The 27,782-nt window shown below is 53.2% G+C and overlaps 1 protein-coding gene across 3 annotated transcripts; it reads left to right on the forward strand.

The window, feature by feature from the left end:
- Positions 1 to 50: 50 nt before the first annotated feature.
- Positions 51 to 21,967, forward strand: NPHP4 (nephrocystin 4). 3 transcript variants are annotated; one of them, XM_053997752.1, is made up of 28 exons: positions 51 to 454; positions 1,299 to 1,430; positions 3,112 to 3,284; positions 3,601 to 3,665; positions 3,942 to 4,097; positions 4,843 to 4,979; positions 5,673 to 5,839; positions 5,922 to 6,048; positions 7,512 to 7,685; positions 7,809 to 7,938; positions 10,126 to 10,172; positions 10,871 to 11,061; positions 11,165 to 11,356; positions 11,943 to 12,127; positions 12,372 to 12,532; positions 12,926 to 13,106; positions 13,929 to 14,045; positions 14,215 to 14,294; positions 14,451 to 14,668; positions 14,760 to 14,949; positions 15,085 to 15,168; positions 15,264 to 15,420; positions 15,741 to 15,826; positions 16,693 to 16,778; positions 16,859 to 17,030; positions 17,594 to 17,773; positions 18,573 to 18,716; positions 18,883 to 21,967. In XM_053997752.1, exons 1-28 carry the CDS (start codon positions 317 to 319, stop codon positions 19,021 to 19,023), a joined length of 4,011 nt encoding a protein of 1,336 aa, XP_053853727.1. In that variant the 5' UTR covers positions 51 to 316; the 3' UTR covers positions 19,024 to 21,967. The 3 variants fall into 3 exon arrangements, with proteins under 3 accessions (XP_053853727.1, XP_053853728.1, XP_053853726.1); XM_053997753.1 differs by having other exon boundaries at positions 10,886 to 11,061; XM_053997751.1 differs by lacking the exon at positions 51 to 454 and having other exon boundaries at positions 1,083 to 1,430.
- Positions 21,968 to 27,782: the final 5,815 nt, after the last annotated feature.

Raw genomic sequence — 27,782 nt, forward strand, 5'->3', positions numbered from 1 at the left:
GGGCGCGGTGAGTGAGCGGGGGGGTGTGGGCGCTGAGGGACGGGGCTGGTTCCAGTCCCGCTCCCACACACCGGGATCCCGGGGGTGCGTGGGCGGGCGGCCACGGGCCGGCCCTGCCCTGGCTGTACCCGTGTACATCGCATCCCCGGGCGGATGCGAGGCGGGCCGGTCGTGGGCAGCGGCTGTCCCCACCCACGTGTGGTTGTTGCGCGGGTCCGTGTGTGGCTGTGTTCCCGCAGGGTGCGTGTGCCCTGGTGTTCCAGCCCCGCGCCCGCCCTAGCTGGCGCTGGGAGGCAGCGGCGACCGCCGGGAGGCGATGGGCGAGTGGGACCGGGTGTTCCGGCAGCACCGGCCGCTGCCGCCGCACCCGCAGCGGGGCCGGGCCCGGCCGCCGCCCCGCTCCGCCGCCTTCCGCTGCGTCCTCAAGTACCTGCACGGCGCTGCCCTCTCCCAGGTAGGGGCGATCGGCCCCGCGAGGGGACCCCGGCAATGTCTTGCTGCGCCCGCTGTTTCTGCTGAGTCTCACTATTCATAGAATCATGAAGTAGTGTGGGTTGGAAGGGACCTTACAGATCATCTCCTTCCACTCTCCTGCCATGGGCAGGGCTGCCTTCCACTAGACCAGGTTGCCCTTTCCAACCTACTGGCTTTGAACGCTTCCAGGGATGGAGAAGCCGCAGCGTCTCTGGATGACCTGTGCCAGTGCCTCACCACCCTAACAAGGAAGAATTTCTCCATAAGATCAAACCTAAATTGCTCCTCTTTTAGTTTAGCCCCGCTCTCCTCCTTATTCTGTCACTTTCTGTGTATATACAAAGTCACTCTCCGTCTTTTTTCTAAGCCCCTTTCAGCATCCCTGTCCATATGTGTGGGCCTGAACTCCCCATGATGGCTTTTAAAGCAAGGTGGTTTTGGGGAGAACTAACGGGAGATCTTCCAGAAACACTAAGTTCTTTCAATCCCATGCCTTGTTACCTGTAAATCTGAGTTAGCATTTAATGAATTTTTCATTTAGTTTTTTGTTAGCTTAGGTTTTTTCTGGATAGCACTTCAACATCAGTTGCCTCTTTATTCTATGCTTAATGCTCAGTTTTCTCACTTTTCCTTGGCTCTGTTATCCTCTGGCTTGGAGGCAGGTTCTGCAGCAACACGTGAAGCTGTCTGTGGCCATGTGCCTGATTTGGGCACCCCTTAGAAAATGGGAATTACCTCTCTTACCAAAGTGTGTTCTGAGCTTTGGGGATGCAGAGCTGGCTTGTCCCCGAGCGTCCCCAAAGCCGGTGTGTTGTGCCTTGCAGGGAGCCCAGTACCAGCTGCGCCTGTCCCTTTTCGATGCCACCTACCACCACTTCTTTGGGAGGACGTGGAGGAGCAGCTGGCGAGCTGCCAGCGCTGCCCCGCCGCGCTCGGCCAGGGCGACGTTCAACGAGGTGGGGGCTGCCAAGGAAAACAGAACCAAACCCTTTTCCATCCCAGTGCTTCCTGGCCTTTTGCCCATCTCAGACTGCCCATTTATTAAGCTTTATGTATGGTTTATTGGGGAAACTGGGGTGCTGGGTTTCCTCTGAGGCTAGTGCCACCGTGTGCCACCTGCCGTGTTCAGAGCTGGCGGCAGAGAGCAGTGTTTCCCCACAAGTGGGAAGGAAGGGAAAGAGAAGCTGCCCACCCTCCTGCACAGCGCTTCTCTCTCCTTATCTGTGAACTAAACTCTCCCAAAGCCATGCTTCCATCCGCTGCTGATACCAGCAAACCAGGGTGTCCCTTAATGAGGAGGCACCACTGCCCTGTAGCATGGCCCATGTTTTCCAATTCATAGGTCTGTTTGCACCTCCTCAGTGCCTCAGGTGAAGTGAAGCACAGCTCAGCCCCGTGCTCTTCTTTCCTTTACCTCGACAGTGGCACTGAGGGGCGTTGACGTGTGCGTTTCTCTCCCAAGTGTTTCAATACCGTCCCACCCCGGCCTGTTTTGAAGAGGGATGGATTAAAACTAGGGCAGAGAGTGCTGCAGAGAGAGCTGAATGCTGGGAGGAGCTGCCTTTCCAAATACATTCCCAGCGTCTGCAGGCTTCCTGGGTGTTTGCCATGTGGTTGGGACCAGTTAGCAGGAATTTTGGGGTGTTGGGGGACTGTGTTGCAGCCTCACTGTGGTGGCTGAATTGCGTTGCCTGCAGGGCTCAGTGATCTGCCTGTGGGGTGGGATCTTCCAACTGCAGGAAAGTCAGCAGCTCATTGTTGGGAACAGTTCAGGTGGAGCTGGAATTGATTTGTGACAGGTGAGGTCAGGAGGAAAGTCACTGCTCTCTGCCTGTGTGTGCTGCATGCATGCTCACCAGCCTCACCAGAGCAGGAAGGCGTGAGGACAGGATCAGACTCTGCTTGTGTGGTGGGTTTTGTCCTCAGGGTCTAGGGGAGAGGCATGCAGTGACAGAAACTGCTGAGTGCAATCAGGAGGGGCCCTCAAGCTCAGTGGCACAGGGCATTCCCTGTCAGGGCTCCCTGTGCCTTTGCAGGGTGAGCCTTGCTCTGCAGGCACAGCAGTCAGGTCATTAATCCAGCACCTCGCAATAAAGGCTAATGGAATAACGATTTATGTCCTAGGGTTTATGTGGGAATGTCTCTCTCTGTTATTCCTTCCTGACAGTAAACAATTTCCCTGAAACACTGTGGTAATAAGTTTTTAATAGAAAGATGAACCTAGTGTTAAATTCTCTCCTGGGGAGGTGACCTGTGTCCTGTCCCTTCCTGTCCTTAGGTCCAGGCTACTCCCATGTCCCTCCCCATTTCAGGAAGGTTTCCAACTCCTTTTTCCTCCTCAAATGCTGTACGTCTGGGATGCATCAAAGGCCCATTCATTTGGGGTCTGCAGCCTGCGAGTTGCTCTGGAAAACAGGTGTTGGCAACAAAAAAAGTTTAAAAAAAGATGGTGCTTGAGGCTTTAAGGGCTGAGATTTTGTAACAGTGTCAGAAGTGATTTGCCATTAGCTTCTGTCTGGAAGTTTTAGTGGATGTTCTGGTTGTACCACTGAGTGTCCCAGCAGAACAGGCATTGCTCTGCCTGCATCTGCCACTGCCAGCTCTGAAACAGCCCATCTCTGTCCTTTCCTGTCCCAGGCTGTTTATTTCCACACCTCCTTGAACCACCCTGGCATTGCTGCTGTCGTGGAAGTTGTAATGATGGCTAGGGAAGGGGATGGGGGCTCTCAGCACCTTTCCTGCGGCTTTGGAATCATCCCCCTCTTCCACGGCGGATCAGAGGTGACAGACCCGGCCACTGAGGACAGAGCGTAGGTTCCCCTGCTGCTGTGTGACAGGTCACACTAGGAATTGAGGTGGCAACATGCATGGCTGCTTTGGTGGGGTGGGGGCAGGGTGGTTTTGGGGCTGCAGAAACAGAGACAGCATTTAGAAACCTGGAATTCTTCACTCTGAGGAAGCAGTGATGGGTTTGGAAGGAATGCCTGTCCTAATCCCTTCCCTAAAGGACAGGGCTTTTCTGGAGTGGGTTGGGTGGTTCTGCTGCTGAGCAGGGGCTTTGTGGAAGATGGAGATATGCTTCAGGGTGGATTTAGTGACTGCTGCACATATGTTCCTTGCTTTCAGGCTGAAGCTGTACCATGGGACACCACGTGCCCTACTGCACCCACGCTTCCAGGACCCTGTGGAAAGTAAGCAGCAGCCAGAGGTGGCATCTCGGTCCCTTCTTGGTGGCTTCTCTTACCCAAATGTGTGTTGTATGTGTCTGCTTGATGTGAGACATGGTCTGTGCCCTGGTACTGCTCAGTTGATGTGCCTTACTTCCAGCTGGGAATGGCCTGGCTGGGCAAACACAGGTTTTCCTTTGCTCCTAGCACTTGTATTCACAGGTAATGATTCATTCAACACTGGGGCTGTGAAGCTGTCTCCCCAGTTTTGGTCATTTTGGGATGTTTTCTTTTCTTCAGAGAACAAATACATGACAGTGATGGAGAAGAGCCACCTGCAGTATGGCCTGAAGTCCCACCAGCCCCTGGAGGCAATATTTCACCTACTTCCTGAAAACCTGCTGATATCTGGGCTGCAGACTGTTCCTGGCTTGCTGCCGGCACATGGAGACACAGGTAAGGGCTCTTTCCCTTTCCCTCTGCCTGTGCTGCTCCTGCTTTAAGGCAGTGGGTCCCTGTGAAGCTGTGGGCAGGGCAGGCAGGGCACTGGGATGGGATTTGTGGGAGCACAGTGGTTTCTCTGCAGTGTCTCCTCTTATCAAGAGCATCTCCCTTGCATGGGGCCACAGCCCTCACGCTCAGAGCTCAGTCTGGAATCTGTCAAAATGGCTCAGTCACTTCCGTGTCTGTTAATTGCTTTGCTCCTAGGAAGCTTCTAGGGATAAGTGATGGTTGGTTTAATTACAGTCATTCAGCAGAATCTTAAAAAGAGCTTTTTCAGCTTGCTTAAACTCCTCGGAGGTGGGTTCAGCATCGCTGGGGCCTAGCAGGTTTGGAGGGATGAGCTCTTGCCCACTCGGCTTTTGTTAATCTCTCCTTATGGCACATTGCCCTTTGAGCTTCTGCAATTAAAAAAACGTGAGCTGAAGATTCAGAGGGTAAAAAATTCCTCAGAGTTCTGCAGCTGAATTATTCTTCAGCTTCCTGCCTGGAAAACCTACTGCTGATGGCTTTGGGGTTAGTAACTCTTAGTACTGAAGCTGAGCAAGGTCTTGAAAGCAGCTGAGTCCCTGCAGGTGTTCAGGCCTGTACTCAGAAGCTGAATGGGTAGAGCCACTGCTGGCACTGCAGGACACCCCAGTACAACAGTGGTGGCTTTCTGTTTGCTTGGGAAGCCTGTGGCCACCACCTTGTCTTTCAGGCGACTGCTTGCAGAAGCCCCGGCTGATGAAGACGGTCACCTGCTATCTGGAGCGGCTTTTCATCCACTTGTACCCTTCCCTGGAGGAGTTTGAGGAGGAATTGCTGGATTTACTGAATGGTGATCGCTTACTTCAGGTAAGTAGAGTGCTGTGAGGGTGGTGAAACCCTGGCACAGGTTGCCCAGAGAAACTGTGGCTGCCCCATCCCTGGAAGTGTCCAAGGCCAGGTTGGACAGGGCTTGGGGCAATCTGCTCTAGTAGAAGGGTCCCATGGTAGGGGATGGAACAAGATAATGCTAAAGGTCCCTTCTGATCCCAACCATTCTGTGATTACATGATTCTAGGTACTGCCAATGTGGTTGGGGCAGGGGAAGGCACGGTGTAAAGCAGTAATTCTAGTGTCTGGAATTATGGGTGGGGTGAAAAGTGTCAGGTAAGTGATACTCATGCATTTGTTTCTCTTGGAGTCTCCAAATTTTTTTTTTGCTGTGGAAGCCTTTAGCTTATTTCGCTATTGGATTAGTACGTGTGTGCTCTGTGTGGGCTTTGTTTTGACACTTACAAGCAGAATTTGGGTTTGCTTTGCTGTGGGAAATGCAGAGATGAGATGCAGTGTGTATCGAGTCCATCTCTTTGGAGTGGCAGCCGCTGGCCAGGTCCTTTCTTGCCAGATTTACGCCAACTCTGCCATAAAGACAAAAGATTTAATATCTGTCATCTGCTGCGTGAATAGCTCCTGTTTTTTGAGTTTCTGAAGGGTTGCCTGTATTCTTCTGGTTGTGGTCAGCACAGGGAGTGCTGCCCAAGGTGGAAAACATTCCTGTCACAGGCTAACACTGCGCTGGATGGCGAGGAGGTGGTGGTTCGGGAGCGGCGGCTGCACGTCGGCGTCCACAATGGCCTGCGCTTCGTCCGGGCACCGCAGGTCGCTGTGCTGGTGCCAGAGGCAGAATTGTCACCAGGTCGCTGCCAGGGGATGCCCAGCTCTGGAGCCAGGTAAGGGGTAGCTCCTCTGCTGCTGGTGCTGCTTCCCTCCTGCCTCGGATGCCTCCCACAGCCACTTCTCCATCCCGCACAGGGATGCAGATCAAGCCCTAGTGCTGAGGAGCCGCATCCAGCTGAGTGAAATGGTCCCTCACCCGGCATTCAGGGTCTGCTTCCAGCTGGAATATGTCTTCTGCAGCACGGCGAGAGCTGGTGGCAAGGTAGGGCTGAGCGTGTGTCTCTGTGCCTGTGAAAGAGCAGGGATCCATTCTGGAGGAGTGAGCCCTGCTGAGGGATTCCTTCCTCTGCCCATTTCACTGTCCTGCTTCTCCAAGTTGCAGTAGCTCCTTGTTGCATGGCTGTGCTGTGTAATGCAGGGCCCTGCAAAGTGTCTGGGTGCCTTCCACAACACTGCAAAAACAACCTGCATGGCTTGGAGAATTATTTTAATAACATGTGGTTGCATTTCTTCATTGTTTATATGTAGATGGAGGAATGTAGCCTGCAGCATTCCCATAGTGTTCTGGCAAGTTAATTTGGAAAATTTCAGCTTTTTGTAATATCAAAAGGGCTTTTCTTTAGAATTTAGTATTTATGCTGAAAAGAGGTTAACCCATCCCACTTCTTTTTTTTTTTTTTTTTTTTTTTTTTTTTGTTTTTTTGTTTTTTTTTGTTTTTGCCCTGAATGTTGAGGTTTTTGTGGGTGCTTCAGCCTGATGTTCTCAAATTGTAAAGGCAGGAGAAATCTCTGAGGGTGGTCTCTGCAGTCAATATACTCTCACCTATTTACTGATCATTTACTAACATCTTAGTTTAACCTTTCTGCAGGTTAAACCCAGCTCAATGAGTAGTGTGTATCCTCTCCAGAGACCTGGTGTTGTTGGAGCCATCAGCTCCTGGCTGGCTGAATCGATTGCCAAGCATTTATTAGGAGGCTTTAATTGTCCCACTAAGATGTTCATTGAAAATGTAGCAAATGCCTCTTGTTAAGCTGTCCAGAGCCAAAGTAGGGGAAATGGGCATTTATAAAGCAGGATGCTTGTGCCAGACCAGAGGGATTTGTACTGAGAAGGGAGACATTCAGCTGTGCTATTGGAAGTTGTTGTCGGGTCCAACTCTATTGGAAAACTGAAGCCCAAGGTCCCGCAGAGATTTGGGGTTCCAGAGGCAGATCTGTTTGGCTCTGTGGGGAGTGCTGTCTGGGGCAGCAGTGGAACCAGTCCCTGTGGTGCAGCCCTGGGGCAGAGTGGTTAATCCCAAAGCTGCTTGCAAAGCTGATCACCTTGTCCTTGTCCTCTGTGCCATAATTAGCTGTGAGGGGGATGGTGGGTGCTGGCAGAGCTCTCTCTTGTTTCTTTGCCCCTCCTTTGGTTTGAAGGAGGCTGTGGATGGGCTGGGTAAGTGGAAACCTTTCCCCTCTGACAGGGATGGGGGTCCAACATGTATCCCTTTGTGCAGCTGCTTGAGGGAGGGGTTACAGAGGCATAAGGTCCTGGAAAGTGAAATGTCTCCAGAACGGGATGAAGAGCACTGGCTTCTATGATGCCAGAGCCGGGTGTGAGGAGGCGCAGTGGGGGATGAGAGGCAGTGCCCGTCTGGCAGTGCCTGTCTGTCAGCACCCATTCCCGGGTCCTGGCAGTGAGGTGGGGCTGCCTGGTGCTCACTGTGCTCCCTCACCCCCCAGGCCCTGTCCGGCAGTGCTCGCAGTGAGGCGGCCGACATGCGCTCGGTGCGCTGGGCTGTCTGGAGCCCCGTCCCGGGCACCGGTGACACGGACGTCATCCTCCCCCTGCGTGGTGGTGCCCGCCGTGGCCCCTGCCAAGCCTTGGTCTACCGGACCCCACCGAGCTCCCGGCAGGTAAGGGCGTGCTGGCCCGTGGCAGCTTTGCCTCCAGTGTCAGGGCAAGGGAACTGCTGTTGGAGGCACGAGGAAGGCTGCATGTAACGCACTGTCTGAAAGCATTTTCGTTGCCAACTTCAGGGGAAGCACATGGAGTCTGGGACTATCCAATTCCATGTTTCCACTGATTCGGAAGAACATCTTGTAACTGCTGCGGAGATCCTATGTAAAGACAGGGACGAGTCGAAGAAGCCTCCTACGCCATCGCTGAGTGAGTGTTTTCCAGATCGCTGACATTTAAAATACAGAGTGTGGCACTGGTGTCTGCTCAGGAGAGAAAACAAGACTTCAGCGAGTTTCAGCAAGCTAGTTATGAATTACTGGAGTGAAGCAAGATTTTGTCAAGTTGAATTCAGCTCTTACTTTTTAACTTGCAAAATTCCCATGTGGTAGTATTGCTGAGCCACGTGCAAAATCCCCAGGGATTGCCAGCACTGCCCCAGCCTGCTCCCATTCTGGGTCACCACGTGCAGTGGCCACACCAGCAGCGCATTCTCGCTGCAGGTACTGCTGCTCCTCTCTCTGGACTCATAGTCTCTCCAGACATGGGGACAAGAGGCTGGGGAGAATTAATCTGGTTGTGCCACCACTGAGGGAGTGTGACAGCAGCCTGGGTTGGGTTGATGTGTGCAGGATGTGTTGGTGCCTGGCTGGGGAAGAGCAGGCAGTCTGTAGTTTGGGGGGCTGTGTGTTTGGGGTTCCAGCACCTCTCTGCTCTATTGGAGGTAGAAGGAAAAATGCTGTGGGCTTGAGTTTGGGCATGAGGTTATGTCCATGCACTGTGCTCCTAAAAATCCTCTTTGGCTTGTTTCTCTCTCATCCCCCTTTTGTGATTGGTGGGAAGCAAACTCCCCTTTCTTTGCAGTGCTGCTCCTGCTGGGGTCCCAGCTGTGTTTCGGGGTGATGCTTCAGACACCAGGCAGTGTTTCAGTGCGTGTCACATCTCCCCAGCTCTCTGATGAGCCATTTAGTGTCAGCCCATGGGCCAGGCAATGCCCGTTACGGTGGGTTGTTGTTCCATGCCGGTTCCAGTGCTGTGGAACCACAAGATGGCAGTGGCACCATGGCTTTGCTGTGACAAATCCTGTGTTTCTGCTGGTGAGGAGCCAGGATTGCTGCTGGGAGGGGCTTTGGAGAGGAAAGCTTTAGTTGGAGATGAAGGGGTCTTGTAATGTCAGGGTATGTGGGGTTCAGCTCCCTGCAGCACAGGCTGCATCATGACTGGTACCTTCCTGGTGCTGCTTGAAAACTTTTTCCTGGTGCCTTTCAGCTGTAGGTGCCTGGGATGCTGATGGAGTTGTGGTGTGGTGAGGGGAGAGGGAATCATGTGCTGACACTGAGCTTCCAACCTGGTGGTGGTCTGGAGTGCTCTGGCTTGGGGGAGTGTGCTGAGCTGTGGGCTGTGTCCCTGGTGAGGGGAGATCCCCATCAAGGTGATTTTCAGGGACAAACTCCCTGGCATTTCCCAGCTCCATGGGGCTTATGGCACCAGGGAGGGCTTGCAAGTGCAGCGGTGATCTCAGAGCTGTGCTTCTCCAGCCTGTGTTCCAAGGTGCTGAAGAGACTATTGGGTTAACTTTTTGTAGAGCTCTGTTGAGAAACGTGCTGCTGCCTGGCCCAGGGGAGGCCAAGAGCTTCTTCTGTCAGCTCAGATGCTGGTGTTGCTGCTAGATCTGTCCATCCTCTTCTTAACACTAGCCAAAGCCATCCTGACTGGAAGGAAACAATATTTTAGGCATGAGGGAAACGGGGTGGTTTCCTTTACACAGCAGCCAGCATGGAATAGCTGGGATATATGTGGTGGGGGAAAGCAAATTAAGGTCTAAGCATCACGTGGATGCAGAGATGGAACATCTGTGCCCCTGCTCTGCTGCGAAGGACCCGTGGCTCCACGGCTCAGCGAGCTCAGCTGTGCTGGCGCGAGAGAGCAGCCGAATATAAACACGATAAAGCTCCCACCGTTTCGGGGCACAAATGCTCGAGCAGTTGAAGGGAGTGACAAAAAATAACAGAGAAGCGATGAAAACCTTAAGTATCCTAAAACTTTCACGTCTCATTAAGCATCCCACTTAGGCAGCACCGCGTGGCCGTGAGGCACCGCGGCGCTGTCAGGGGATGGGGGAGCTGTTGTTTGTGGCAGAGTTAGGCTGATTCACGGCAAAATAAAGGATGGATCTGGAGATGTGCTGTGTTAACCCCCAAGCAGCAGTCTTATTGGGAAATAAGTCAAAAGAAGTGTTTGGGTGATGGTAAACTGCTTCACTGCGCTGTCTTCAACCCTAAAATTGAGAAGGGCTGGTGGGAGGACAGGGCAGTTTGGTGGCAGTGGGTGCAGCTGCAGTTATGGGGCCTGGGGGTTTTGGCTCCTCTACAGCATCTCTCCTGTCCCTCTCCACAGGAGTGCCAGCCCCACGACGAGTGCCAGTCTCCCCACGAGGACCAGGGGTAAGTGCCACATGCACCAGTGAGTGTGGGTGGTGGGCAGCAGCATTCCCCAGGGAATGGCCCACATGTAGGATGTGCTTCTGGACCCATCCCCTGCCTGTTTTCCTGTCTGCTACAGCCAAGAGGCACCAAGTGTCCTCAACTCCACCTCCTCCAGGCAGTAAACCAGCTCCTGCCTGTGATGTGCTGGGAGAGATTCCCTGTGCTCTTTTCATACTGCAGGAGTGAGGGCAGCTCTGGTTTTTGACAGCCAGATTTGCTGGGTGCTGTTGTCCCCGGTATGTGCTGACAGAGACACATGGTTTGTTTGTGCAGAGCTCCCAGGATTTAAGCAGAGCTGTGAATACTGAGAGCCCTCTTTATGCTGTTTTATATCTTGATGCAGGAATCAATGCACGCAAATATTTTTGATGAAATGAAATGAAATGCCTCATAAGGCCACATTAAGCAGTTTGATCTTCCTGCTGCATGTGCTCATCCCTCCTCTTGCCAGGGAGTGAGCAGCAGGGAAATGGCAACGGAGGTGCAAACCCTTGTGTGGCCAAGTTGTACCACTTTTTGGTGGAATGACAACACTGGGACACGTGGTGGCCGAGCTCCTTTAGCACAGAGGGGCTGCTGGCTCAGCTTACCACAAGGGCTGCCTCAGGGGGCTGCCTTGTGGCTGCAGCTGCTCACGCTTGCCACTCTCTCACCAGCTGTCCGTGTCCCAGCTCGTGGCCTCGCCACGGGGCACAGGCCAGACCCTGCAGCAGGATGGGGCCATCACCCACCTGGAGGCCGACCTGGGCTCGCCGGACGCAGAGCCCTGTGCCAGCGACCAGCTGCGGGCGCTGCCCTTCACCCCGCTGCAGCTGCCCATGGCTGCTGTGGGGCTGCAGGCATGCAGGTGATGCTCGGCTGCCCCTCCCCAGGCTCCTGTGGCCCCATCACCTGGCCTGCCAGGGTCCCCATGGCCCCATTTGTGGAGCTCACCCCTATTTCTCCATCAGTTCCCACGTGTCCCTCTCTCGTGCCGCGCTGGCGCGCCTGCACGCTGCCGGCTTTCCAGACATCCTGGACCGCAACCGAGAGCCGGTGGAAATCTCAGAGCCAGTGGAGCTGGGCAGTTTCAACCTGCGGCTGGAGGAAGCTGACCCTCTGCAGGGCAATGAAATAGTCCTGCAGTTCCTGGCTTTTGGCAGGTGGGATGGCAACTCGTGGTCTTGTGTGGGCAGATCCCAAAGGTCTCCTGGACAGTCCTTTCTAAATTCCCCTAACCCTCTTCCCTGCTTGGTCAGGAGACGTCCTTGCAGAGGTGCCTCTTCTTTTAGCACTTGCTTTTCTCCTCCCTGGGCACTTTTAAGTCATAATCCAGTCTTTTTAAATTGGATCCATGAGCCACAATGTGATGTCAGAGATCATTAATGCAGGGTTTCTCCAGAAATGCAAATGGAGTTGGGAAAGTTGGCACCCAAGGGGTGGCTTTGGCTGGATAAGGCCCCGCTTCTGTTTTTTCCGTGGCTGCCACTGTGCTGTGGGAAGGTAACATGCTGTCTTTGCTGGGCGCCTCCACCACAGCATATGGCAGGAGACAGCTGGAATTACAAAGCTTTTTGGGAAGTTAAGGCAAACCGTATGGCCGCTGTCTTCAGAAAAGTCCAAATACTTGTGGTGCTGCCAATCTTCTCTTCCTCTTCTGCCTCTTGGCATGTGCCAAATGCATGAGTAGCTCATGACAGAGTGGCAGCACCGTGCCACACGTAACCCAAGCCCCTCTCTCTTCTCAAGAGATGCCCAGGGCAGCGTGGAGGGGCTGTGGCCAAGGACTATCTTCCTCACCTTCCAGTTCTACCGTTTCCCACCGGTCACCACGCCCCGGCTGCAGCTGGTCAGCACAGAGGGCGGGCTGGCAACCGGGCTGGCTGTGCCGGCGCAGCTCCTTGTCCGTGTCAACGAGGATGGGACCCTAACCAGTAAGCTCTGGTTTTAGCATCCATGTGTGGCTGCTTCTCTTCTGTTGGGTGGATGAGGGCTTGCCTCTGGCCCAAGGGATGGGCTGGTGTCTGTTAATGGCAAACTTCTGCTGGTTTACACATCATGGAAAACATTCAAAACATCCAGTGTTTGAAGTAGTACACAGTGTCGGTTGTGTGAGGTGCACACTGAGGCTTCCCACCAAGCCAAGTGCCATGTCTGTGATAGTGTGGTGTCTTGCAGGACCACCGGGCTTGCAGCTGAAGTACATGGTGGATCCAGCTTTCCTGCGGCCCGGGGAGCAGCGCTGGTTCCTGCGGTACCTGGCTGAGCACAGCCTCCAGATTGATGTCTGGGATGGAGATTCCCTGCTCCATTTTGGGTCTGCTGCCATTAAACTGGAGGTATTGGTTAGATTGAAGGTCTTTTCCCATGGCTGGTAATGCTGAAGGGCCCCCTCCCTGTGTGGAGTGCTAGGGAAGAGCCCAGCTCTGCCTTTGGTCCTGTGTTTAGATGCTGTTGCATTGTCCTTGAGTCTTCAGTAATGGAGATGCTGTCAGCCTCTCTGTGTAACCGAATCTGGTGTCAGCTTGACAAGCCCCCAGTCACAGGATTTGTTATCTTTTCCTCCAAAGTGATGACAAAGCATTAACTTTCTTTGCCCTTCCCTATAACTCTGGCAGTATTCTAGCACTAAGCCCTGCAGAGTCAGGACATCCAGTGCATTCATACCCAGACCCCTTGACCCCTCTGGACCAGACTCCCCAGTAACTCATTGCTCCTTGCCCTGTGCCCAGCCCCTGCTGCGCCAGGGCCAGACGGCCGTCAGGACCTACCACGAGCTGGAGGTGGCCACGACTGAGTACGAGCCGGACGGGACGGTGATGGGCCGGGAGGCTCTGCGGCACGGAGCCCTGCGGCCCCTCGGAGTCCGTGTGGCTGTGAGGGGCCGCCTCCACCTCTGCCTGGCCAATATTGGTGAGAACCCACTGCTCATGTGGCCCAAAGGCTTGGGTGGGGCACACAGCATGTGTGGGGCTGTACCTGAGTGAGACCCGGGCTGGCGGGGACATCATCTTTCCCAGAACCTGCTGGCTGCTTTTATTTTATGTCTTTAATTCTGTGTCCTATAAATGTGCAGTGACTCCAGGTTTTAAAATCTTATCTTCAGAGGAGAGATTAGCTCCATATAAGATATCTTAAATCGTCATTTCCATACTTTGCCTGCAAAGGGCCGATAAGCTCCTGGGAAGGAGAATCTGAGATCCACAACCCAGGGAGTGGTTTAACACACACCCTGACAAAGAGCTGCTGTGCCAGGACAGCAGCTGCCCTTTGATTGGTGTTTTTCCTATCCTCTTTTTAAAAAACAATTCAAAATACTGTTAGAAACAGGATGGTAAAGCTTGGTGCCCTTTCCCGAAGGATGGGGATGGGATGTGTAGGCTGGGCAAATACCTGGTGGGTTTAGAGCCTTGTGTGGCTCCACTTGGCACAGCCTTTGTGGGACTGGGGAGATGCAGCAGCACGTAGCCATGCAGGGGGAGGCAGAACTCAGAAATGAAAGCAAGAGCTGGTGAGGGGCTCAGGATGGTGTGCTCCATCCCTGAGCAGGTGACTGTGTGACAGAACAGGCTCTGGGGAGCATGTGGGGCTCTTAGGGCATCATTGGTTTCCAGATATTCTCTCCTGCTTGTGTAAATTGGCTGAACCAAGATGCAGGGAAGTAAAAATTTGCAGTAGATTTTATAACAATGAGAATGGATGGTTTTCACTCACTCCTGTCTCTGCTTGTGGCAGGTCACCCATGCGAGGAGACCCCAGAGCAGCTGCCATCCCATTCCTGCATTGTCACTGCACCAGACACCACTGTCACCACCCCAGGTGGCAGGGGGTGCTCCCTGAGCACTCCTGGTGGTGAGTCCTGCTGGGGCCTGTCCCCTTGTGGGTTGAGGTGGGCAAGGTCTCTGCTGCTGTAGTGCCATCTGTGGCCCCTCTGGTGCTCCCCTTCCCAGCCCTGCGTTATCCTGGGGACTGCAGTATCTAGGGAGTCCTTCCTTGGTGCCATGGTGGTCTCTCCCCACAGGCAGGAGGACGGCGTGGGCACGGAGGCTGGTGGATGTGGACAACGAGCTGGAGGCCGCACTGCGCAGTCGCCGGCCAGAAGTGAGCCTGGCCCCCTGGTCACCCTCAGAGAGGCCATGTGCACCCGCTGGCTGCAGCACGTGGCGGTGGCGTGGCTGCACGAGGGTGCTGGTGGCAGGAGGGCGTGGGGCCAGACCTGTGGTGTCTCGGGGCTTATGGTTCTTTCCCTCTGGGCAGGGCTGGCCAAAGCAGCGTGCCTGGGACCTGCAGGTCATCGACTCCTACCGGGATCACATCAAGGGAGAGTGCATCTACCAGATGCTCAGCCAGGCCATCACAGCCACCCGCACTGTCCACGCTGTGCTGGGGACAGCTGAGTTCTTCGAGTTCGCCCTGAAGAACCCGTACGGCGTCCAGCACACCGTGACCATTGAGGTCGACCACCCTGAGCTCAGGTGGGGGCTTCCCTGTGTGTCTAGGGAGATGCCAGGGTGGTACCAGCTCCCTCCCAGTCCTCACCAGCACCTCCGCTGCTCACTGCTCCAGTGTCATACTGGACCCGAGGGAGTGGCGCCACTTCAAGGAGCTGACCAGGAGTGTTACACCGGTGGAAGAGGATATGTTCCATCTCAGTGAGGATCTCAAGCCTCAGGTCTACCTGCGCCCCAGTGAGACTGTCCACATCCCCTTCAAATTCCAGACCTTCTCCGCAGACCCCGCCGTGGTTGCGGCACAGGTAGGCACGGGCCCCTGTTTTGAGCTGTTCCTGGTACAAAGTGTTCCCCGTGGCTGTGGTTATGATTGCAGAGCAGGCTGGAACAGCCATGGGGAGCAGCAGCACCTTGAGGGAACTCACTCTTTCACCCCGCAGGGGCCAGCTGGGCTGAGCACTGGTGCCAACGAGAACACTCACTCCCTTGGGAAGAGTGGGGCCAAGCAGACAAAGCTCATCCAGGTTAGGGAGCCGGGTGAAACACTGCTTGAGGGGCTACACGGGAGGAGCAGAATCACTGGAAAACCCCAGTCCTCTCCTGCTGGCCCCTGGGACAGGTCTCCTTCCAGGTGAGCAGGGGGAAGCCCATTGCACTCCTGCGGGTGAAGGTGGAGCCGCAGCCCCATGTGGTGGACCAGACCTTTCGCTTCTACCACCCAGAGCTCACCTTCCTGAAGAAGACCATTCGGCTGCCTCCCTGGCACACCCTCCCTGGTGAGTCTGTGGCGTGCCTTGTGGGACTTGGGCTCTTCTCTGTTAGTCATCGTCTGTAGTTCATGGAGCCTTTCTGGAAGCACAGCAGCATCCAGAGAGCACATTGCTGCTTCCTCACGCCTTCACGGCCCTGGGCTCCTCGCTTGCTCTCCATCCATCTTTCTCTGTTAACTTCAACCCTAATTCCCTACACCTGCACACCTGTGTGGTTTGCTGGTAGGTCTAGCATGAGGGGTTCTGTGCGCAGCTGCATGGGGCACAGGGGAAAGGCACAGGTAGAGCAAAAGCTGAAGGTGATTTCCTCGGTCCCTTGTCCACAGGCACGCCAGTGGGGGTGCCGGGAGGACAACCTGAGATGTTCGTTCGCTGCAGCGACCCCGACATCATTTGTGAAACCAAATCCTTGGTATGCTACACTTTGGCATCGCTGTTCCTCGCGTCCTTCTCCTGCAGATTGTTTGGGTTGGCAGAGAGCTGCCGATGTGGGTGCAACCACAGAGCATCCCTGTGTACCAGCCTGTGGCAGTGACACAGTGGCAGCAATGAAGCTGGAATTGCTTTTTATTCCCAATTAAAAGGAGCTGTGTTGTTTTGGCGGGGGAGGCTGAGCGTTGCCCCTTATCGCATCATACAGCAGCCTGTACTTGCTTGTTCTTTTGAGCAAGTACCAGATGATTCAGATGCTGGGGAAAAGCAGCCTTTTGTTGGGTTTTCTGCTGCTTGGGGTATCTGCAGCCATTGGCAGTGGGTGGGGGGACGATGTGTCCTTGGGGTGCACAGCAAAGCCTGTCTCTGCTGAAGGATGCTAGAGTAGAGGGGCAGCTCTATGCCCAGCCCTGCACCATCCCACTTCCTCCTGAAGCAGGAGGCTCTCCTGGGTTGGCTCCACAGCAGGAAGAGATGGAAGGGAAAAATAAACCTGGCCATGTCCATGCAAATGGCGACAAGGGATAGTTGCTAATTGCTGTTGCGGAAATGCGTTAGTATGGTAATTGGATTAGGGCTTGTTAGAAAACTTGTGGAAAATTTGCCAAAATTTGATTACAGATGCAGACCTGGAATGTGATAGTCATTTGTATCCTCTTTTGTAATTAAAAATACTGGGAGAGCTCAGCCAAGCTGTATAATAACTTAATAACGTAGTTTAACGAGGTACCGAAAGCATCTGCTTTCGTAAGGGAGTCAGTCATAACTCCCTGATTAATGGGAAGACACCCCTGGGGTCTTCATTTGCTGGCCAACTGCTGGGACAATGCTCTGTTGGCTATGCAGGGGCCTGGCGAGCCACAGGACATCTTTCTCAAAGTAGCCGGAGGACCAAGCCCGCAGATCAAAAAGTTCTTTGTTGCTATTTATACGTAAGTAGCAGGACCCCAAAAGGGTGGGGAACGTTGACTCCCATGGTGTGTGGTGACCCTGTCCGTCTGTCCCTGCACAGGGACGCCTGGCTGGCAGCACCTGTCCAGATCTGGCAGTTCTACCTGCACTCCCTGCAGCGCCTGGACGTCGCCTGCACGGCCGGGCAGCTCACGCGCCTCTCCCTGCTGCTGCGTGGCACCGCGGCCCCGCGGAGGGTGCAGGCCTTCACCTCCCACCCCCAGGAGCTGGAGGTAACCCCCGTGGTGGGCTAGGGGCTGGCTGGCCCGGGTCAGCCCAAAGAAACCCCCTCCAGAAAGCAAAAGGCAACCCACGCGGAACTGTGAACAACTGAGAGCCGTAAAGCGTTTGTGATAATTATCTTTTGATTAGAGTTGTCATGTGTAGGATCATTGGCGCGAAACCCCGGAGGGCAAATTATCTGCGTTAATGAGACTGTCTGAAGACTCTCAATTTCTTTAGAATTCGCTCGTCCGTAATTGGAAATGTGAATAATAAAAGGCAGAAAAGCTCCATTGCTGTCCTGTAAAGGAAAGGCAAAGGCTCCTCAGGCAAAGCCTGTGTGGTGGAACCCTTGGTCTGGGGAGGTCCTGGGTGTTCCTGAGTTGCTCTTGTCCTTCCTGACATGAATTAGTCCCAGAGTATTCATGGGACTGGGAGGTATGGGGTTCAATAGTGATGGAACAGAGGTACAGGTTTTTAAGAGCAATTGGGTCTAATTGATGCTCCAAGCTGGACTTTTCAGGGCTGTGATCAGCCGTTGTGGGTGGCTGTACCTCCAGGTGTTGTTCCACAGGTGGATCCGAACGGTGCCTTCCTCCTCCCTGCCAATGGCATTCAGGACCTCTACATTGGTGTGAGGCCACGGCGGGCTGGCAGCAAGTTCATCTACCTCAACCTGGTGGATGTGGAGTCCCACCAGCTGGTGTCCTCCTGGCTGCTCTGCCTGTCCTGCAGGCAGCCTCTCATCTCCAAGGTACGGCAGCTCTTGCTACTGTGAAACGTAGTGATGGTGCCAGATCAGTGGTTGCAGTTTAGCCCATAACTTGGGGCTGCCTCCTGCTTCTTCCTCTCTTTCCATCTGTGTTTTTTTCTGGCGCTTGCCATCATAAACACACATTTAGCCCTTGGGGTACTTGAATAATCTCACTGAAGCCCCTGGTAGAATATCTTTTAGGCGGTTTTGGAGGCAGCTTCATGCTGAGGAGCGGCAGCTCGGAAGTATTCCCAGTTGTGAAATTAGAGCTGCAGCATGCTGCTTTCGATTAGCGCTGTGCTCGCAGAGGCCTTGCCTCAAAGACAGAAAATTAGATTTCCTGGCTAATGTGTTTCTTCTAAAAATGTTTTCCTGAACCTCTTGGTATTGGGAAAGGTTCAGATTGGCATTTACACCAGTGTCCCATTGTCCTGCCACATGCTGCTTGGGCTATGAGGTGTTAAGAGAATCAGAGTAGTTGGGGCTGGAAGGGGCTGTTCGGGTTCATCAAGTTCATCTAGTTATCTGAGCACCACAGCTCTTCCTGGGAATGAGAAGGAGCTGGCTAGTCTCTGCTGCTCTCCCAGCCCTTTGTGCTTTGCAGTTGTAATTAATTGTTGCTTCTTTTGATCAAAGGTGGGTTCTTTCCGCTGGCTGGCAGAGCGGATGTGAGGTGTGGGAGGGGAGGGCAGTGTGTGGGAGGCAATTCCCTGTGGTGGGTTTTGGGGGAGTGCCCGTTATTGCTGCTGCCCACCCTGCCATCTGTGCCGCCTTGCCACGGCCCCGGCTTGCCCCACAGGCCTTTGAGATCTCGCTGCCTGCGGGAGGTGGGAAAGGCTGCAACAAGCGCATCACCTACACCAACCCCTACCCCTCGCCCCGGCTCTACTTCTTATGCACCAACCGCCCTGACCTGCTGCAGTTCAAGGAGGACTCCTTTGAGGTACGTCCTGCTGCCGACACGCCCCCCCTTGTCAGGCCCCTCACCTGGCCAGACAAGGTGCTGCTGGCTGGGTGCTGGCCGTGAGGGCCACCTTGGCTGGGGGAAGGCGGGCACATGAAGGGGCATGACCAGGTCCTGCTGCCTCCTCCAGCTCTGTCTCCCGCAGGTGGCGGGAGGGGAGGTGTACACCATCGGCCTGCGCTTCGCCCCGAGCCAGACTGTGGGGGAGGAGGAGATCCTGATTCACATCAATGACCACGAGGACAAGAACGAGGAGACCTTCTGTGTGAAGGTCCTGTACCAGTGAGGCTGCCTGCCTGTCCCTGCAAAGCTGCAGGTTCCTGTGCCAGCCCAGCAGCTTCATCAACACCGCCTCGGGGGTGGCTGTGTCTGTCTGAGGGTGCTCATGACCCCACATCCCCTGGCTGCCACCTTGCCAGGCTGGGGGTGTCTCTGTCAGTGGGATCCCCGGGCATTGCCATGAGTGCTGATGGTGCCACGTGGCTCCATCTGCACAAATTGAGATGATTGGATGTGTTTGTTACGGCACCTTGTGACTGCAGGATCTGTATTTTTGTTAAGCATGATGATATTTTAGGCACTTTTAATATTTTTTTAACTTAAGATGTTTGCAGATTTGATTCTGCAGAATATTTTTAAAGTATTTTATATTCAATAGTGAGTTTTGTACACACTAAGGCAGTTTTGCGGTTCTTTTGATACTTTTTACTCATCCTTGATCCATAGAAATTGCCGTGCACAACTGTCAGAGTGTGGCAGCATTTTCTTCCTGAGGAGATGGAAATCCTCAGCATCCCTGTCCTGTGGAGATGAGTCCTGGAGGTCCTCTGCATCACCCCCATCCCCTGGAGCATCCTGGGGGTCAGGGCAGGGACCATAAATGGGACTGGGAGGGTAGGGCAGCCCACCAGCTCTGGAAATGCTCACTCTCCACAGGCCTGAGGCTGGTGAATTAGTGGCCCCGATAAAGTCGGGTGCCGAGTTCCTCTGCCTCCCTCGCACTGATGGGAAATGACAGCTCATATTTTAGAAATGATTATACTGTCTGCAGCACAGAGAGGCCCCGAAGTTGGGTTATTAAAGTAGATTAGCTGAATAATTTTTATTACATTTTCACACAACGATATTTCTTGAGGCTTATGAATGAGCTAGTGCTGTACCTGCAGCACAGGGAGCTCGAGTGGTGAATGATGTGCCAGCATTCAGGGGATGCCAGCACAGGGACTTGAGCTGAGCTGGTGCTTGAATGGTGCTGCCTGCTCCCCTGCAGCACATGTCTGTGGCCCAAAATCTACATAACTGTCATTAAGAAAAGCTGATAAAACTTTTCCCGTAGGAAATGCAAATGTCTTGTGTCCCAGCTGCTTGGCATTATGGCCATGGCCCTTGGAATTGCTGCTGCCTCTCAAACTCAAGACCAATGTGGGGGCAGCTTCCTGGGTTCCCACTTGTTAATGAAGTCATCCCTGCTAATGACAATGAACTCGAGCACCCGTGCCTGGCATGCAGCTTGGTGGGCTCTTCCCATTTGCATTCTTGTCAGGAAGGAGACTGGATTCCAGTAATGACAGAATTAATTTGCCCTAAAAATCTTGGTTTGTGTCTCATCACCGAGGTGTGCAGGGAGGGGAAGGATTGAAAAGCCCTTTCCATGGGTTCAGTAATTCTTGGCGGTGTTGTCCCTCTTGGAGCAGATGCAGATGAGACCTTTTGGGGACTGGAGTGTCACTGCCTTGGCAAAGGCATTGCAGGAATGGCAACAGAGGAGTAAGGAGAGCAGGGTGACCTGGCCCCAGCACCTGGGCCAGGGAGGGGCAACTAAAAATCTGCAATTAGTAATGAGAAAATAAGGTAATAAAAAAAAAGAAAAACCAACATAGGAGTTGGGGTGAAGCTCCTGCAGCAGCTGAGGGCCCTTGGGAAACCGGCTCTCAGGATGCCCAAGCCTCAGCAGGGTTTGCCGCCAGCCCAAACTTTTAAACCCAGCTTGTTTTCCCCATTATGAGGAGGAAATTGCAACTGCCTTAGAACCCTCTAATTAAACAAAGCCTCACCATAATATTTGCTGGGAGCTCGCCAGCCCTGTAATGTGACATTACCGGGCATCTTTATTAGCTGAAATGAGTATTTAGCGCCTCTGCCAAACCGAAAGCTGATTGAGGCACATGGAAGCAGCATGGCAGCATCCAGCAAAGGCTCCTGCAACCTGCTGGTGGGGCAGCATCACCCTGGGAGGCTTTGCACTGAGACAAACCCTTTCTTGGTTATTTCCATGTCACCCAAATCCAGCCCAGCAGCCCCAGCGTGGGAGTTTGGGAGGTTTATTCCCTGTTTCTTCCTCTTGTCTCTCTGAAAGCGCGTCACCAACTTGATAAAACCTGATTTAATGGTTACAAAACCCAGAGATAAAGCTGCTCTTAATGGATTTCTTTAAGATCAAGGCTGTCAAATAGGAGGCTCAGAATCCTTTCTACAGTGAGAGCGACTGTATTAAGTGCACTCAATCACACCCAGGCGAAGGTTCCTTAAGTGAGACACTGGCTGGAGGAAATACATTTTATTAGCGTCTCTGGAGAAAGGAGTCTGGCAGGAGGGCTGACGAGCCTCTGAGCTGCAGTGGCTGTGCTCCTGTTCAGCTGCAATAGATGGGATGTGAATGATTTTGCAAAGCACACCCTCACTCCCTGGTTAGTCCCGCAGAGAGGAGGGTGATGGGTGCCATGGTGACATTGCAGGAACTGGCCTAGGGGAGAAAAGCCCCCAGGGAAGGATGCTCACCTGGGGATGGTGCTTACAAAACACACCTCAAACTCCACCCTATGGAGCTCAGCCTCTGCAGAGTCTGATGGAGAGTGGGGCATCCAAGGGGGTGATGCTCAAAGGCTTTTGGAGGTGTCAGATGGAACTCACCCCAACTGAAGGGAAGGGTGGAAGGAGCGGAGCCTTGGTAGCTCTGGGCAGACCAAAGCTTAAAATACAGTTTAGTTCTTCATAACAATTTGCAGCTCTATAATGAGAAATTTGCAGCAGTTCTAAACTGCTGGTTGCTTTTAAATCATTTCCCGTCTTTCTGTCTCAGGCTTGACATTTGATGATGAATTGAGTCTCTGTGTTCATTTACCTACTGATTTACTGTACAGAGGTGGGAAACCGCAGCCACCTTAGAGAAGGTCAACATGAAGCATTTGCCTGTAATTTCCAAATACCATTAAAATATGTTTTTAAATAAACGTGTGGGTGCTGTAGGCAGTGAAGGCCCCTCTTGCCAGGCTGATGCTGCAGGGGATTCTTCTGGGTGGTGAGAACAGATTTGTGGGAGCACGAGCAGATCACTTGGCTCACCAGCATGAGGGTACATCAGACTGCACCCCAAATTCATGCTTAGAGAGCACTTGATTTTAGGGGGACTGACAGCTGCTCCCCACCTCCCAGATTAGCATCAGGTTCTCGTCCTGCTTTCCCCTGGTTTGCTGAACCCTGCACTCATCCCTGGGAAGTTGGAGGGAGCTGCCCCACAGCTTCCCCTGAGATGCTGGCTTTGTCTCCTGCTTTGTCTCCTGCTGCAGGACCTGTTGTTTTGCGGCTGTGAATCTGTTTGGCGGGTGTGAGCAGGAGGTTTGGCTGCGCAAATGTCACGCAGATCTTATCTCAGGGGAAACATCCTTCAGTAATTACAGTAAATGAAAAGTCCTGGAAGCGAAGTCTTGGAGGCTGCAGCCTTCTGTTTATCTCCAAAGTCTGAAATATATGTGGAGGGAGCTGGGAGCAGGAGGTGCTGGTGACTGCAGTCCTTGTGGTGTGGGGATGGTGTCAGGGTTTGCCTTCACCCAGGGTGCAGGCAGCAGGATGCTCTGAGCTCTGCCTGCATCAACCATCTGCCCCCTTGCTGCAAATTAATAAGCAAATAAAAAAAAAAGAAAAAGTCTCTCTATGGATAATTTGTGCACAGAAAAGGGGCCAAATGAATTAAATAAATCATTTGCTGCTACACTGGTCCCATTTGATTCCCTGCCTTTCACAGCAACTTTTCAAGCCTAATGGTATCAGATACCCTTTTGGCACCCATTTTCAGAGCCACAGGCCCCCCTGCTGCTCCTTAATGCAGCTCATCTCCTGCCTATGGCTCCCAGGGCCTCTGCCAAATCAGCACTTCAAATTAAAGTCTTCCCCACCTCTCCCTGGTTTCCATGGAGATCTGAGTGGATGCTCCCTTCCTTCCTCCTCTTGAGCCGATGGAGAGGCTCCTCCGGGGGACTGCCCTTGCGGGGCCTGGGAGTCTCCAGGCATCCAGCAGTTCTGCAACTGCCTCTGCCATGTGCAGCCACTGGCAGACCTGGTGGCTTCAGTCCTGGTGTGCTGGTGACCCTGTCCCAGTGCCCCATTCCACAGTGAAGCATCCCAGGCATGCCAGGAACAGGTTCCCAGTATAAGTTTTCCTCCCATGTTGGAACTGATCCCACCTGACTCCCCAAGGAGCTTGGCCAGCAGAAACTCTTCTCCTCTGGTGGGAATCAGTTTCACAGCTGGATGAGGACCAGGCTGGTTTGTTTGTAGTATCCTTATCTAAACTATGAGTAGAGTTCTGTAGTCTGAACACAGATTTCCCAAGCACTGCCTGGAGCTGTTTGGCCAAGGCTGCTCCAGCGGTGGGAATGCCCTTGCACATGTAAGTGAATGGGCAAATAGCTCCGAGATCTAAGGAATGACAGTAATTATGGAACAAAATTATTATTAATGTACTAATTTACCTGGGAGCCAGGCTGTATGTAATTACACTCTGGGATCATGATAAGGTTAATGCATTTACCTTCCTAGGTATTTATAGACACTTGGGATTGTTCTTCTCTGTGAGGATCACATGCGCATGTTCCTGGCCACGTGGGTCTGGCAGCTGAAGGGGGCATGGGGAGGCTTGTTGCTCTTTGCTAAAATTGCTCACGGGGGGTTTGGGACAGCAGCAACCCCAGCTCCGTGGCCCTGGGGAATTGCAGGGGGTACTCACCAGAGGGGATGCATTCTGCTGCTTCCCAGAGCCTCTTGGATCACGACCAAGTGAATTCTCTGTGGTGTATATAGCTGAGGGAAACTGTCCTGGGGGCCACCAGCATCTGGCATTTGGCTGCCTGGAAATCCTCCCAATCTTTGGGCTCAGCAGTGCTGCAGCAGCTGCCCAGGCAGAGGAACCAGCAAACCAAACCTGTTCGTGCTTAACAAATCAGAACTTTGCAAACACCTCAGAGACTTTCCAATACTGGCAAAAAGCCTCTACCTGTGAGGATGCTGTTCCCCACGCCAGGTCCACGTGTGTCCTTTGGCAGTCGCTGCTCAAACCTCTGTGGGCACGGGTGCCCCAGAAATGCCAGGCTGGAGCAGGGCTGCTCACCCGCATGGCAGTGGGTGGGACAGCCTGGGGGCTGCTGCCATGGCGCTGAGCATCGCTTTGGCACGGGTGTGAATAAGGAACAAGCAGGGCAGGATCGGACGGACCTCGGAGTCCCCCTCCTCAGGGACGTTCTGGCTTCTCCCCAGCGCCTCGGGAGCTCCCTGCCCTGCTCCAGCCCACCTTTATTAATGTCACAGTGGGAAATGTCAGCTGGGCTTGCTGAGCGTCCCACGGTGCTCGGCCCTCCCGGCTGCACCGGCTGCCGAGCCCGTGCACGTGGAGCCGCTCGCTCGCGGGCCAGTCGCGCGCGGCCATCGAGTGTCACCGGGCATATTTCTCCTGGTGCCGCATGGGGAGGACAGCAGCAAGATGCGGAAGGTCAGCACAGCCCTAAAAATATGTCTCTGCCTGTGCACAGCTGTATTTTTGGCTTCTTCAGTATCCAACAGACAAACTACTGGTGAAAGGCCAGAGAGGCCAGGGCACAAGTGAGGGAAAGGTTTAATAAGGTTACGGGAGGCCTTGAGGACCCCTTGGCTTGGTCTTCTGCTGATTTATAGGGAAATAATGTGTGAGTGGCTCAAGAGAGCCCAAGGCTCCCTCTCCACTGCAGACCTCTGCAGCAGGAAGGTCAGAAAGGGAATTGCTGGAGAGAAGCTAATGAAGCCCAGCAACATCCCAAATATTTCTCCAGAAATCAATGCAAAGGTTTATTCCTTTCTTTAAAGAAAGAGAAGGGGATAAGGCAAAGGAAAAGGAAAGGAAAAGGGAACAAGAAGGGAAAGGGGATAGGGAGAGGAAGGAGAAAGGGAAGGGGATTCTGAGCTGCCTGTCAGACCTGTTAAATTGCATCATGTAGACCCATTCTTACAACAAACATAAGTTTGAATTATGTGTGTTATTTTTGCAGACTGTTTGTGCATGGCTGAATTTCATGATGACAGAAGTGAGTTACAGCACAGGGTTATGCAAATGAAGTACTTAATTAAGTAGGAGTCATACAAAATAAATTACAGCTCCACCAAATGCCCTCTGTTCTTCCTCTGAGTCCAGGTTGCTCCCAAGTGATCAGCTCCTGACTTAGAAACTTCCTGGTCAGACAGTACTGCTTCCCCACCTTTGCTTGAGAGGAGGATGGAATGAAGCATCACCATGCCTGGAGCATCCCCCAGAGACGTCCCCATCCCATCCCATCCCATCCCATCCCATCCCATCCCATCCCATCCCATCCCATCCCATCCCATCCCATCAGCATGACATTCTGCCACAGCAACCACCACCCTCCTTCCTCCAGCCCCATTAATCACCCTCGAGGGCTTCTCATATGTTATCAGGCCCAGATGTTTCCCGCTGTCTGCTACAAATGTTAATTATCTCCTAATTACTTCTAAGCAGGGGCTGAGCTGGCAGAGAGTGGGGAGAGAGCCAGCCAAGGGCATTTACAGCCCAGGGCAGTGGGACATGGAGCAACAGCTGCTTCAGGCAGGGAGTTTGTTGGAATTCCTTATTCCCCCTGATTTCAAATACTTATTGACTAGTTACCTGGGCAGAGGCCCAGGATGGAGATGCCCTGTGGGGATGCAGGATGTGATGGTGTGGAGCCCTCGCTGCCTCTCAAACCCTCAGGCACCAGCACTTTTGTCAGCCTGCAACATTTGGGTGCTGGTGGTAGCCACAGAACATATTCCTGGGGCTTCATGGTTGGCTGCAGAGATGGAAAACTGATGGGCTTGGGTGTTGGAAAGCTCCTTTGAAAGTGGGGAATGGCTTCTTTGGGGGAGTTGCAGCCCAAATTCAGCCATGTGTGACTCCATGCAGTTTCTGCCATCCAGCATGTCCCCAAACTGTCCCTAGTGCCATACCATCTCGCCATGACTGTTGTGCTCATGCCACTGCTGTGGTCCCACATGGGGACTGGGCAGAGCATCACTGGGACGGCCCCTGCATGACTAGAAAAGTCTCAGCCCTGCCAGCTTGGGAAACATGGGGCAAAAACAATTTAAAAAACCCCAACCCAAGCCCAACAGAGTGAGCAGGAGAACAACTTTGTGGAAGGTTTATTTTTAGCTCTCTTGAGTGTAAAAAACAATTAAAGAAAGTGTCAAACCCCGCTCCCGAATGCGAAGAGCTGGAAGCCAAATGTCACCCCAGCTTTGATCCCCTTGGAGGCAGCAATGCTGCTATCAGTTTAGAAGCATTAATTTGCATATTCATGTCCCCTAATTTGCTCTTCGGGAGTTGGAGTCTAACAGCTAATGAAGAAAGTCTTCCTGTGCATGCAGAGGAAACCTGGAGTGTGTCACAGACACGCTGGGAAAAATAATCAGACACAAGTAAGTGTCCATCCCAAGGGAAAGGGTGTCCAAACCAAAAAACTTTGCGAAGACCAAACGCTTTGCATGTCCAGGGGATGGGGTGAAGGGGCTACCCAGTGCCAGGATGTGCCCTAATTCAGGTAATGCTGGGAGGGATGCTGGGAAGGGGATGATGAGGAGAATGTTGAGGGGGCTGGAGACCTGCTTCCCTGTCCAGCAACAATTGAATCATGGAATGGGAATGGGCTTGTTTTAGGGAGTATTGGGCACCCAGGGACCTGCCAGGACCATCAGGAACTGTGTCAGGAGCCAAAGGGCTGCTGGTGGCAGCTGGCCAAGCAGTCAGCGTTATCAACCACACTGCCAAGTGATGTGTCCCTTCTGCTCACCCTTAATTCAATTTCTTTCAGCAACACAATAGCTCAGTTTTATGTCTGCCATTCATCAAGAATTAAACTTACTGCCATCATTGTTGGCAGGGTATTGATCCTGAGATGGCACTGAGGCTTGCAGGAGGCGGCGACTGCTCCGCATCCACAGCACGCCCGCTCCTCACCCCACAAATGGGAACACAGGGAACCCCCGTGCCTGTGTCTGTTGGAACTAGTGGGATGTGCAGGGATCCTGTGTGACCACAGGATGTCAAGTGAGTTTTCTGTGTCTTTGGCAGGTCAGCATTGAAGAGGGGGCTGGGCTTAGGGACTGAGTGGCCGGGAGCATCACCCTCTGTCATCTGCCACTGTTGGAGCAGAGTCATGGTTATATCAGGACAAGTCTTGGATCATGCAATGCCCTTTATTCCTCATGGTGCCTGGAGAGCTCCTTCTATGAGCTCTGCCGAGGGCTGCAATTACAGCTTTGCTGTCAGTAGCAGATAAAGAGGAGGCTGTTGAAAGGCTGGGTTAAGGCTGCTGCCCCTGGCAGGGGCCGTGTGGAGAGTGTGAGTTTCTGGAGGGAAGATGTGCCCCTGCTTTGGCCAGAGCTGGACTGTCAAAGCAACCCTGCCAGCTCAGCACAGGGCTGGAAAAAAGCAAACCAGAGCGCTGCTTCCCAGGGAGGCAAGGAATCATGGAATTCCATAATGTTTTGTGTAGGGAGGGACCTTAAAAATCATGCAGTTCCACAGCCCTGCCACAGGCAAGGACACCTTCCAATAGACAAGGTTTTTCCAAGTCCCACCCAACCTGGCCTTGAACACTTCCATGGATGGGTGTCCCAGGTTAATATTGTGTGACTCTGAGCTGAGAAAATGCTTCCCAGCATTTCGATGTGTCGCATGGCTCGTTAGCCCCTGGTGCAGTTAACCTTTTGATGGTTTAGCATTACTAATTCCTTTGGTAATTGCAG

This window comes from Vidua macroura, chromosome 23 (genome assembly GCF_024509145.1).
Source record: "Vidua macroura isolate BioBank_ID:100142 chromosome 23, ASM2450914v1, whole genome shotgun sequence".
Classification (NCBI taxonomy): Eukaryota; Metazoa; Chordata; class Aves; order Passeriformes; family Viduidae; genus Vidua; species Vidua macroura.